Raw genomic sequence first — 13,274 nt, forward strand, 5'->3', positions numbered from 1 at the left:
TAAAATAAAAATAACTTTAAAGTGTTAAATAATGGTGAGGAAACATAAGAAAATGTTCTTAATAAATAGTGTAAAATTATTTCAGTTAAATTTGTTTGTAAATTTATCATTTTTAGAGATATATTTAAATCTTAATTCTTACGAAATGTTTTTTTTTTTTTCATAATGCATAAAAAAGTCGAAACATATGTAGAGTGTATGAAAATGCTTGTACTGTAAACAGTAATGTACTAAAGACTTCTAGATAGAGACATTAATAAGAAGTAGTAAACAACTTAAACTGTAATGTACTAAAGACTTCCAGAGAGAGACATTAATAAGAAGTAGTAAACTTAAACTGTAATGTACTAAAGACTTCTAGAGAGACACATTAATAAGAAGTAGTAAACATCTTAAACAGTAATGTACTAAAGACTTCCAGAGAGAGACATTAATAAGAAGTAGTAAACTTAAACTGTAATGTACTAAAGACTTCTAGATAGAGACATTAATAAGAAGTAGTAAACTTAAACTGTAACGTACTAAAGACTTCTAGAGAGACACATTAATAAGAAGTAGTAAACAACTTAAACTGTAATGTATTGGCCAGGTAGTTTGGACGCTAAACTCATAATCTCAGGGGCGCGGGTTCGAATCACCTTTATATTAAATATGCTCTCCTTTCAGCTCTGAGGGAGTTATGATGTGACGGTTAATCCCACTATTCGTTGATAAAAGAGCAGCCCAAGTATTGGCGGTGGGTGGTGATGACTAGTTGCCTTCCTTCTGGTCTTATGCTACTAAATTAGGGATGGCAGGTGCAAATAGCCCTCGTGTATCTTTGCGCAAAATTCAAACAAACTCACAGTATTTTATCTTTATAGGGGCCCGGCATGGCCGGGTGTGTTAAGGCGTGCGACTCGTAATCTGAGGATCGCGGGTTTGCATCCCCGTTGCACCAAACATGCTCGCCTTTTCAACCATGGGGGCGTTATAATGTTACGTTTAATCCCACTATTCGTTGGTAAAAGAGTAGCTGAAGAGTTGACGGTAGGTGGTGATGACTAGCTTCCTTCCCTCTAATCTTACACTGCTAAATTAGGGAGGGCTAGCACAGATAGCCCTCGTGTAGCTTTGCACGAAATTCAAAAACAAACAAACAATTACGTTTAGAGAACAGTTTATTAAGTAAATGATACACTTGTTTCCTTTTTCTTTAAACACCTGTCTTAAGAAATATTTTTCTTCATATGTATGCTATTTTAAGATAATTTAATATTGATTAATTAATACGGAAAAATTCAAACAGACTATTTAGTACGTCAAGTTTTTTTTTTAATTACGAACTCTAGTCTCTCTTTCCGGAGTAATGCCCCCCTCTAGTACAGCGGTATGTCTACGGATTTACAACGCTAAAATCAGGGGTTCAATTCCCCTCGGTGGGCTCAGCAGATAGCCCGATGTGGCTTTGCTATAAGAAAAACACACCTTTCCGGAGTCTTCACTGGGCAACAATGTATTTTATCTATGGAAAACTTGTCAGAAACAGATATCTAAGTGAAAATTCTAAATATAACTGACATCTGGTATTAAAGTTATTTTTGTTCGTTTGTTTAAAATTAAGCACAAAACTACACAATGGGCTATCTGTGCTTTGTCAGCCACAAGTATCGAAACCTTTTTTTTTTTTTTTTTTTGCGGCGTGAATCTGCAAACGTACCGCTGTGCCACTGGAAGACATTAAAGTTCTTAATCACTTTTATATTTCTGAAAATGAATTACGACAAAAACAAAGTTAACAGTCGAGGATTTAAACGTTACATTAATTGCTGAATCAAAATCCGAGGTGTATAACAGAATAAATATTTTGTACACTCATTTATTTAAAACTATTTAATATCAAACATATACCTTAGTATATTAACAATACATTTATGTATTAAATAAATAAATAAAAATATTCAAATTTCAAATTAATACATAATTGTTGATGATGTGTAAAGCGTAAAAGAAAATTACTCTTAATTTTATGGCGATACCACAACAAACGGTATGCTCAATATGTTTCATAGGTGGCGTTCAACGAGTGGTTGTTTACCGTTGGACCATTGGTAGTCCATTGCTTTGTGGGTGGGTTTTTTTTTTCCTCGTTTGTTGTTTTCTTTTCTGTGTATAATTTGTTTTAATTTTAAAGCATATTACGAGGTCATTTTTCACAAACTTAACGTTAAAGGCTCCAAGCGATCTGTTAAAACACAGTTTTTAATATCTCTTTAGTGTTTCTTGAATTTTACCTATGAGGAGCGTTGTTTTTCTTCAATGTATTGCTCATTACAATCACACTGAGAAATATAAACCATGTTCTTTGTGAGAGGATTTGGAACTGTAAATTGTACTTTTATAAGAACAAGAATGTTCACGTGTTTCTACTTATATAATAAAAGTAAATAACGTTTGTTTTCGGTCCAAAACCTTCACATTCTTTGTCACAGCAAGTTTCAACTAATCGTAATGCTGTTTCTAGATTTACTTATTTAGTCTAAAAGTCATTGTTTTGAAAGATCAGTTCTACTATTTAGTAAGTAGAAATATTATTATTAATTACCCGTGGCACCAGTACATTGGATCCGCGTTTATCGTTTTTATGGCGTCATATCTGCATCCTAAGAATGAAGAAAAATAAAATTTTCCGTTACAGGAAACGAAGGCGAAACGGGAAAATTGCGATCCCTATTGCAAATCTATATGCACAGAGAATAAAAGTTTCTCGAAATTTGGGGTTGCATATCCCGTAATAAAAAAAGTTTTTCAGTATCACGTAAGCAATAGTTCCATTCTAATATCGTATTGCGTTGTAAAAACGATAGTAATGTTAACTTTATTTATTTTTCTTGAAAGTTGATTCTAGTTTGTATACGAGAAAAAATTATCCTTCCTTTGTGATTTGTCAAGGTGTGGTCTATCAATAGTTGAAACAGATTCATCATGTAGCGTATTGATAATTTATTTCAATGCTCTGTTCACCAGAGGAAATTTGTCACGATATAACAACGATGAGCTGAGCACGTAACGTCTGAAATGATAAATTTTTTTATGAGAGTCAGTGTAAATTACACCAATTTTAGTAGATGTTTCTTCTCTCTTCGCAGACTTCATAACCTATATATGCACCTTTTCCCTTTAGCTCCACTATTTCCACTACTTACAAAACATTTCTTCAGCATGACTTCAGTGTAGGTCACTCGATAGGCAATGTGATAAATATCTTTTATAACAACTAAATCTGTTAAACCAGTTTCTACTATAATGACTGATACGTGAGCTATAAATAATTGTTTGTTTTGAATTTCGCGCAAAGCTACACGAGGGCTATCTGCGCCAGCTGTCCCTGATTTAGCAGTGTAAAACTAGAAGGAAGGCAACTAGTCATCACCACCCTCCGCCCAATCTTGGACTACTTTTTTACCAACGAATAGTGGGAGTGACCGTCACGTTATAACGCCCTCACGGCTAAAAGGAGCGAGCATGTTTGGTGCGACCGGGATTTGAACTCGCAATCCTCGGCTTACAACTTGAACGCCTTAACACGCTTGGCCATACCAGGCCCATCTATAAATAAGCTTAATGTAGATTTATTCAACGGAAACTATTTGCATGTACATTTTACATCACAAGGTTTAGACACTTTGAAATACGAGAAGCGACGTATTGTGGTACTTTTAAACAAAATAGTTTTTATGCTAAAATAAATGTTTAAATGATATCATATTTTCATAATTATCACTTCTCATATGAATGAACAACATGCAATAAAGGCTGAAATTGTTTAAAGATGACACTAAAATAAAAAAAAAGCAAAATACCTTTACCTAAGCATGTTTGAACACAAGGACCGAAATAAGATTTAATACATACATTAAAGTAAAAGGATGTGATAACAAACAGGCTTATTTTTGATAAAATGTTTTATGGTAGCTCTTTCAAAGGTGAAATAACTTCATAACAAATAAGCATCTCAAGTCTTTAGGAGAACTGGGGGAAAATAGTATAATACAGGATTTCCCAAACATCTGTCATCTAGGCACTACCCATTTAATATGGTGTCTTGCCTAGCCACTTTCCCCTTTTCTAAATAAGTGTAAGAGTGAGTTAAGAGATATAACACACGATACACATTAAAATGCTATATGTGTTGTGGTAATTACTTATTATTTTCATTAATAACAAAATATATTAAAATATTAATTTTTGCACGATGGACAAGAGAACGTTTCCACCTTCCGTGAAGAGTGCGCTCCCTCACTTTGGGAAACGTTGATGTAATATATAAAAATACGAGTGTGTTAATGAGTGAGCTGTTACTGAGTCAGCCAAACAGTTATTTAGTGAGTAGTTAAATCAGTGCTGTATATTTTTGATCTCGTACTGTTTTTAACTTTAGTGTATATGTTTTACTCATAACTGGACAATATAATCAATTTTGTTATTTTATTATTTTTAATTAATGAGATATGAAGTAAGTCAATATTTTTATTTCAATATAAACCTTTTACTATAGTTGAAGTAAATACGATAACAGTTAACTGCGTTCAAACGACTAACTTTGTGTTTTATGAATGTCATATTCTGTGCTAACTTACAGCCATTGCTATAGCCATGTCAGACTCGGTCACTGTGTCCATCGGGGAGGATACCAGAGGAGCTGTCAGTGCAAGTTTCCTGGTCAAAAGGGTGGTGATATCCTATGAAAAAACATTGGATTAAATATACTAAGTAAAGACGAGCATAAATCAGTGTTGAAATTATAAAATTTCGTTTACGTGGCAAACAATATTTTCTAGTGAACAAATGTTTTATTTTAATTTTTACGTAAGTACAAAACAGTTTGAAGAATTTTAATCAAAATTGTAAAATAAATATTTTTATAAAAAAAATTCAGTTTCCATAAAGTTATTATTCTTGAATTAAGCACAAAGCTGCACAATGGGCTATCGGTGCTCTGCCCACTACGGCTATCGAAACCTGGTTTTCAGTGTTGCACGTCTGCAGACATACCGCTAAGCTACTGGGAGCATTTTCAATAAAGTACACTAAAAGAACTATAGAGACATTAATAATTACTATTTAAGACATGTTATTTAAATATAAATTGAGAAAATTATTGATAAAACATAATACCGCACTCTCACATATTCTGAAAAATAAAATTATCTGTGTACACGAGAAAAATGTAAGTTTATAGAGTAGATTACTGGAATTAGAGCAAAAATATAAACATGTAAGATTTAATTTCTAAGTCTATCCGAGAACTGCAAAAACATTCATATTTAAATTAAAGAAACATTCGAAAATTAAATGTTCTCAGCAGCACAGCGTCATGTCTACGGAATTATAATGCCAGAAACCCGAGAAGGGCAAGTCAGAGATAACTTATTGTGTATCTTTATGCTTAAGCTAGAACCAAACGAACCCATATTAAACAGTAACTCCCCGTCACACCAAACATGCTCGCCCTTTAAGCAGTGAGGGCGTTATAATATGACGGCCAATCCCACTATTCGTTAGTAAAAGAATAGTCCAAGAGTTGGCGGTGGGTGGTGCTGACTAGCTGTCTTCCTTCTAGTCTTACATTACTAAATTAGGAATGGCTAGCGCAGATAGCCCTCGTGTAGCTTTGCACCAAATTCAAAACAGACTAAAGAGTAATTATTTGTATGTACAACAAAAATCCCAACTTGTGAGTGAAAAATTATTGTCAATTTAAACTAGACGTCATTTCAAGTGAAGCCAAATCTTAGACAGTGTTTCAAGAAAACTAAATTGTTCAAATTAAAACTAAATCTCAACTTCTATTTAAAAAACTCTCCCAATTTTAATTGTAGATCATTTCAACTACAGTAAAAAAATCTTTAAACTGCAAAGGTAATAATACAACATAAGTCTTAGTTACAGCGGAAAAAATTACAAGTTAACACGACACTTTTGAGATTAATATACAAGAGACGTTACAAACTCGAACAGAAGAGATGATCGAATATAATAAAATTTTAACCCTATCCATCCGGGTATTTTTTATTACGCAAGACTCAAAGCTTTAGTGATTTTTATTCGAAATTTTATTAAACTACTAATTGTTTATGTTATACCAATCAGAACAAAATAAAATCTTAGCTAATTATCCATATTTAAATAGTATTCAAGTTTAAATTTCTTATCTCTATGAGGTAACATTTTAAAAGAAATCCTGAATTTTCCCTATTATGGCACATTTTATCTTGCATGTTTAAAAAAAACTTTAAATTTAGACTGTAAACCTGAGTATTTACAACACAAGTCTATAAGTTCAGCTATAAGTTCAGAAATATTTCAAGTTCTTATTATCAAATCAATTTCTAAGCAAAAGTCTCATCTCACATGTAAAAATGCTACAAAACATGTAAGTGCAACAATATTTACAGTTAAAACGATTGATTACGTTATAATAAAACTATTTTGCAGTTTTACTAGATCATTACATTCCATGTTGCCATGTCACGCCAACATCTATCTTACAACCATGCATCTTGAAAATAGACCTGCGGCATAACTTCCATTACAAAATTCTCAGTCGTGTCCACAGCTCAACATTCCTCCACGAATGCTTTCTTAATTCATTGTGAGTACGAAGACTATAGTTTCCAACCATCCGTTTCAATAGTCTGATCCCAAAGAAATCTATAAGTACAAGATCCATCAAGTTGACAGGTATGTCTTCTTACGGAATACTATGAATGTACCCATTTCATTCTTCAGCTGCTTGAGATATGTGTCGGCTGAACTGATATGTCGTGGAAGCAGCTTGTGTACTTATAACTTATGTCACTTTTCCAGACCGAGATCCTTTTTCATAACGATGCATAATGTTGCTTGTGAAACGTGAATGGCTTTTGCCACTGACCTATGTGTTTGTGAATTCTCGCTTGTTAAAAAAATGCCGCATTTTGCACACCATGACTGGAGTACGAATTGTTGCAAGTCTCTTTGTAAATGGTCCTGGGATACAAGCTAATCCATATTACTTTGTTTAGTTTGTTTTGAATTTCACGCACAGCCACTCGAGGGCTATCTGTGCTAGCCGTCCCTAATTTAGCAGTGTAAAACAAGAGAGGAAAGGCAGCTAGTCATCACCACCCACCGCCAACTCTTGGGCTACTCTTTTACCAGCGAATAGTGAGAATGACCATCACATTATAACGCCCCCACGGCTGAAAGGGCAAACATGTTTGGTGTGACGGGGATTCGAACCCGCGACCGTCGGGGACTATGAGTCGAGTGGCGTAACCACCTGGGCATGCCGAGTCTACTTTGTTTATCATAGGAATTATGTACAACGGTTGTCGTTGTCTTCGAAGTTGTAAAAGTCCTGCTCTAAACGTATCTTTGAAATATGAGTGTATTTATCATTTTTATCTGAAAGAGTTATTACGTAACTTAAAAAAAAGCTATTACTCTTTACTTTTATCTCTTCACCTATGAAATGGGAATCATTGTTAAAATGTAGTTCTGATACATCCCGTTCCACTACGGTTTCATATCAACTTTGGTTGTCACGTGACATGCTTATTTTAATATCCAAAATATTTTTTAATGTAACGTACTCAATCATCCGTAAAACACTAATTTTCGTATTGAAGCATAATCTATATTCACCTGTATATATAGCAAGGTAGTTAAAACAGTTGGTTTACGCTGTTTTCACATCTGTTAGCACCTTTTTTAGTTTAATTGAGAAGTAACTTTACTTACCACGTCATCTGTGGTAAAGTCAATGTATCCAGGAAGAATAAGAAAATCACTGAAATAATTTAAAATTGCAAAAATTAATCATATATTATCATAAACTTTACACCTTAAAATCATTTATATGATACATTTTATGTGAAATGTTTTTCTCACATTTTTTGATAATAGGTTTTCTGTTAAAGGTTTGATTTTAAAATGTATGTCTAATCTGAAGTTTTAAATTAAACAACAGAAACAGGTTATTTTTTATTGAATTCTAAGCAGAAATATGCCTCATTCGTTCGATAAGAAACAAAGAAGTGACCACCTTAACAACATGCCAAAGCACTCGTATCACAATTTATGGAACAAGAGCTTCCATTACTGAACGTACTCATCCATTGCCCTAAGGCAGGGGTTCCCAACCTTTTGGCACTCGCGACCCCTTACCTAAAAGTTTGAAACCCATGTGACCCCCTACTTAGGCCTTGCTATCAGCAGCTTAATTTTTCTTTTATTTTCTGTGAAGGAGAGGGAAAGAAACATCTAAAAAAATATTTAAAAATTCTGTAATTATTTATTAGCAAATTAAATCACATTAATCCAACCTGAATTCACAAAAAGAACATATATTTCTTAAAATAATATTAACATAGGTTTGAACAGCTATCCAACCCAGCTAGTGAGATTCCTGATGTTGCATTTCAGCAGCAAGCTTTGAAATTCGTGGCCGAGCGTTTGTTAAAGCCAGTCTCATGTCATCTCCAACATCCAATCTGTTCCTATTCTTTGTTTTTATATTGACAAGAGTGGAAAATCCTGCCTCACACAAGTAGGTAGAAGCAAATGGAACAAGGACACGTAAAGATATCATGCTGACTTTGGAGTATGACTGATACATAGCGCACCAGAACTGAGTCACGGATTTCACCTTGAAGAGATCACGAGCTGAAGAGTCGTTCCTTAGATCCAGAAATTCATCTTGGATATCATCTGGGATGCTGGATACATCAAGTTCAGTACAAAATTGGTTCCTTACCAGGGCCTCCTGTTCCTGTGATAGCTCAGGGAAGTAACGCTCGACTTCCTTTTTTAGAGACTGAAGATGTTCGGTAATCTCATCCTTGAGGAACTGATCCAGTTAGATCTGAGACTCATCCGTCACTCCACAAAGTTTTTCAAACATAGCGATGTTTCCAAGATTAGTTTTCCGATACCAGTTCTGCAGTTTGGAAACAAAGACCCGAAGACTATCTTGAAAAAGGAGAACATGTGTTTCCCTTCCTTGAAGCTTCAAATTGAGCTTGTTCAGCTGGTCAAAAATGTCGGCTAGGTACGCAACCCTTTTATTCCATGCTTCATCTTCGAAGTGAGCTACAAGATTTTTCCTTTCTTGAGTCTCCAAGAATAGCTTTATTTCATCTTTCATTTCAAAGACACGATTAATAACGTTTCCTTTCGACAACCAACGTACTGCTGTGTAGAAGAGAAGGACTTCGTGGTCAGCATTCATGTCTTTGCATAGTTCTTTGAATAGGCGAGTGTTGAGTGCTTAAGTCTTCACATAATTTACAATTTTGATTACAGATTCAAGCACTTCCTGCAGAGAGGCAGGGAGAGTCTTACTGGCGAAAGCATATCGGTGAATCATGCAGTGGATGCCCTTTGCTTGAGGTGCTAGCTTCTTCACTCTCGACTGGAATCCTGATTTCGATTCCCACATAGCCGGTGCCCCATCTGTACAAACCCCACACACGTTTTCCCATTAAAGATCTTTGTCTTGAAAAAAGTTGAAACTTTTTCCATGACATCATCAGCTTTTGTTGTGGTTTCAAGTGCACTGCAGAATAAGAATTTGTCTTTGATGTCACCTGAATTAATATATCTCACGAAGACAAGCAACTGAGAACATGAACTTACATCTGTTGACTCGTCGAGCTGAAAGGAGAACAAAGGGGAACCCTTGATTTCAGTCAAAACCTGTTCCTTCACATTCATAGACATTTTAGAAATGCGCCTCTGTATGGTATTATTTGACAGGTTTACTTGCTGCATCTTCTTTGCACTGGCTTCTCCAAGAATAAGATTTACTGCTTTCATCATGCAGGGTTTAAGAAGTGTTTCTCCAATCGTTTGAGGCTTTTTTTGTTTAGCAACTTCGAATGCAATCTCATATGAAGCTTCCACTACGGCTGCACTCTGCTGCTGAAACGACCCACTTCTATCAATTCTTTGGCTTTTAAGACACCTTTCATGCCGTTTGAAGAAATCCAAACCCTTCTTTGCGTGTTCTGAATGTTTCGTCTCGAGATGACGCTTGAGTTTTGATGGTTTCATTGACTCTGCACTCCGGACAGCATGGCACAAAACACACTGTGGTTTCTTGATGCCGTCGTTGGCGAGCACAGTGGTGAAGCCAATGTTGAGGTAGCATTCGGAGTATCTGCGCCGTTTAGCCATGGACACAACTCACCTCTACTGCTTACTTATCTCCTTGTTAAAATAAAATAAAAATGTTGAATAATGAACGCTTTGGCAACTGTAGATCTTTCACTGACTACTTGTGGGGGATGCAGGTAGAGTAATGATGGAGTAAGTATTGGGAGGGAAGGGAGCGTGGCCAGTCGCGCGATTCGTCATCCATCAATCAGCAACGGACATGTGACTCACGTGTCGACAGCGAGCACACACACACTTAATCACAGCTAAACAGACACACAAGCATACGTACATGCGCGTGCACTCACATACTCGCTACTCACTAGTACGCACATACATACAGTTGCAGACACATACACATTCACACAGGCACGCATACATACACCCATAATATCACCTAATGACACTGAACTAACGTAGCACACGTTTTGCTTTGCACCGAAACAAAAAAAAAAAAGTAAGAGCATGAAAATGTAATTGATGAAATAAAATTAATGTTATCCCAAGCTACTTCTAACAAGGCTACGCGACTCCCTTGCCAAGGCTTTGCGACCCCTGGGAGGTCGCGGCCCACCGGTTGGGAACCCTTGCCCTAAGGGCATTGTATGGAACCGATATTCCTACTTTTCGTTGGTAAAGAGTAGTTCAAGAGTTAGCGGTAGGCAGTATTGCCTTCCCTCTAGTGAGTCTGGTCTATATGAATTAGGGACGGCTAACACGACTAACCCTGGTGTCGCTTTACGCGAAATTCAATAAACAAATGAACTGTTGTATAAAATAAGTAGTTAAGGAACAAACCAGTTCTCACCCATCTCTAAAAGTAAATATTATTATTCCGTTAGTTTTTGTATCAAAAACTTGAAAACTTATTAGTGTATCTGGGACAATGTTTGAGTTCGAGAAAGATTTTGTGTATAAGATTTCTGTAAATCTTGTATAACTGGTAGGTTCAGTTCTTTGTTTGTTGGGTTTTCTGTAAGCAACCATCATAAACCTAAGAATATCTTTTGGATTTCCGTTATCTTATTTGAACTTCCGTTTTAGTCTTGGAACCCTTAATATTTCAAAAGGTCGTTTATTTTGCTGTAAGTGAGCTTGATTCCACTTTCTTTGAATGTTAACTTACTTTCAGTTAAAATGTTTAAGTGAATTAGATGTATTTTATTTGTACTTTAACGTTCACGTTACTGAGTGAATAGTACATTTTGAAGAAGCTTTAAACTTCGCAAATTCGTTTAACGCTGATGTAACATTTGAGCCTTTGTTTAAACGTGTATCAGATTTATCTTGATTTGAGTAGTTGTGTTTTGTCGCTTCACATTTATTCTTAATTCAGACTACAGTTAAGCTGCAGGGCTGGGTGATACTGAAAATAGTTCATTCAATAAATTCTTCCTCAGCTCGGATCTATTTCACACACCCATTGATCAATTGTTCTTTTTTATTATTGTATTGTTTTTCAATTGCGAGAGCGTCATTAAATATTTTATTAGTTGAGCAAAGTCGTGTCTTGACTCTCACATTGTAGTTCAATGGGTAATATAAATACACGCCAAATCCGAAGGCTTAGAGAATCTCCTGTTATTAACAAGTCTAACTTATCTGCTATTTTGATTATCTGAGAGATACCATCCAATGCAACAAATTAGTTCTTATTCATATCTAGATAGAGACATTAATAACTCAGCTTGGATGAAACAGCCTGTTCAACATTACCTAAAGTATTCTTTCAACCAGCAGTCTAATGTTTACTATTTCTGTTTCTAAACAAGAACATTCCAATATCATCAGTGACCGAACAACCAACTCAACAATATTTAAACCGCTCTTTGAAACGTAGAATCCAATTAGCGGATTAGTTATTATTAAACTCTAAACAGGAATATTTCTAATTTATTACTAAGCGAACAGCAAGCTCGACAATGTCTAAACCGTATTTGCTACCTATAAAACAATAAACAGGCAGTTCTTATCCATTTATAAACAGAAACATTGCAAATTTATTATGTATGAAACAGTCTGATCAATAATATATAATGCTAATTACGTGCTTGGTATTTGAATGTGTTAGAGATCCAGTATGTTCACAACATATTACCTCGTGATTTTGTTCTGTGTTAGAGATCCATTTTGTTCACGACGTATTAAATCATGATTTTGTTTTATGTTATAAATATCTAGTTTGTTCTCAACATATTAAATCACGATTTTCTGTGTTGGAAATTCAATCTGTTCACAGCTTATAAAAACATTTTTTTCTTTTTTTATTTATACAATGTAAGTTGTTGTTTTTTTGTGGACCCAAAATCTCCTGTTATTTGATAGATGTGGTCGTTTTCTTGAGACTATATTATGTTTAACAACGAATCGTACAAAAACTGTTGCATTAACTGAAACAGTTACTAAATTATCTCCGTGTGTAGTCTTAAATCAATTGACGTAAAACCGTAGTTGTAAAAACAAATTTTGTTAAATTCAAATGACTCGCACACTGTATAATGTTAATAAGACTGGTTTATAATATAGTCATGTAAATTCAACATAAAAGTAAGAATTACCACTTGAATTAACACAGATGTATAACTTAAATACAAGTACCATAGAAACAACTCTGAATATCTTTCTTACTTAAAGGTAAGGCCATCTCCAGTTCTGAAGAGTTCCTCTCCTGAAAGCCCGTCAGAACTGACCCTTAGACGTCCCACGTCACACAGCTTATTATCAGCCATAAGTAATTCAATAGTCACCACCTTCTACTACACATCTACTCACGCTATTTCACTTTATACAACTTTCCTTCTTATATTAAGCTCGTTTAAAGCTGTTCTTTGATTGTGATCAATCATGTGAATCGCTCTCTCGTCCAATAAAATAGCATCAACTAGGTAGCGCTAGTATCAAATGATTTTTAAAAGTGTTTTGTTACGTTGCAACAACTCGTTTTAGTTTTTGTTTTTATTATCATTTACATCCTTGCTTAAGTTGTTTCTAATTATCTAACGTTAATTTAATCGTCAGCTTATAACTGTACACAAAAGCAGAGAATAAGGTCTGTACGATAAAGAGCTTTCGCTACAGACGACAGCCAAAATATA

At 34.9% G+C, this 13,274-nt stretch overlaps 1 protein-coding gene across 7 annotated transcripts in view; it reads right to left on the reverse strand.

Annotated features, from left to right (window-relative positions):
* The window catches only part of LOC143250603 (inosine-5'-monophosphate dehydrogenase 2-like), a 55,512-nt gene extending 42,562 nt beyond the window's left edge, over positions 1-12,950 (reverse strand). For all 7 annotated transcript variants that reach the window (XM_076501418.1, XM_076501417.1, XM_076501416.1 and 4 more), the window contains exons 1-3: positions 12,808-12,950; positions 7,765-7,813; positions 4,620-4,721 (exon numbers count right to left, since the gene is read on the reverse strand). In XM_076501418.1, the coding sequence (XP_076357533.1) occupies positions 4,620-4,721; positions 7,765-7,813; positions 12,808-12,908 (252 nt within the window). In that variant the 5' untranslated portion in view covers positions 12,909-12,950. The remainder of the gene's footprint in view (positions 1-4,619; positions 4,722-7,764; positions 7,814-12,807) is intronic.
* Positions 12,951-13,274: the final 324 nt, after the last annotated feature.

This window comes from Tachypleus tridentatus, chromosome 5 (assembly GCF_004210375.1).
Source record: "Tachypleus tridentatus isolate NWPU-2018 chromosome 5, ASM421037v1, whole genome shotgun sequence".
NCBI classification, from domain to species: Eukaryota; Metazoa; Arthropoda; class Merostomata; order Xiphosura; family Limulidae; genus Tachypleus; species Tachypleus tridentatus.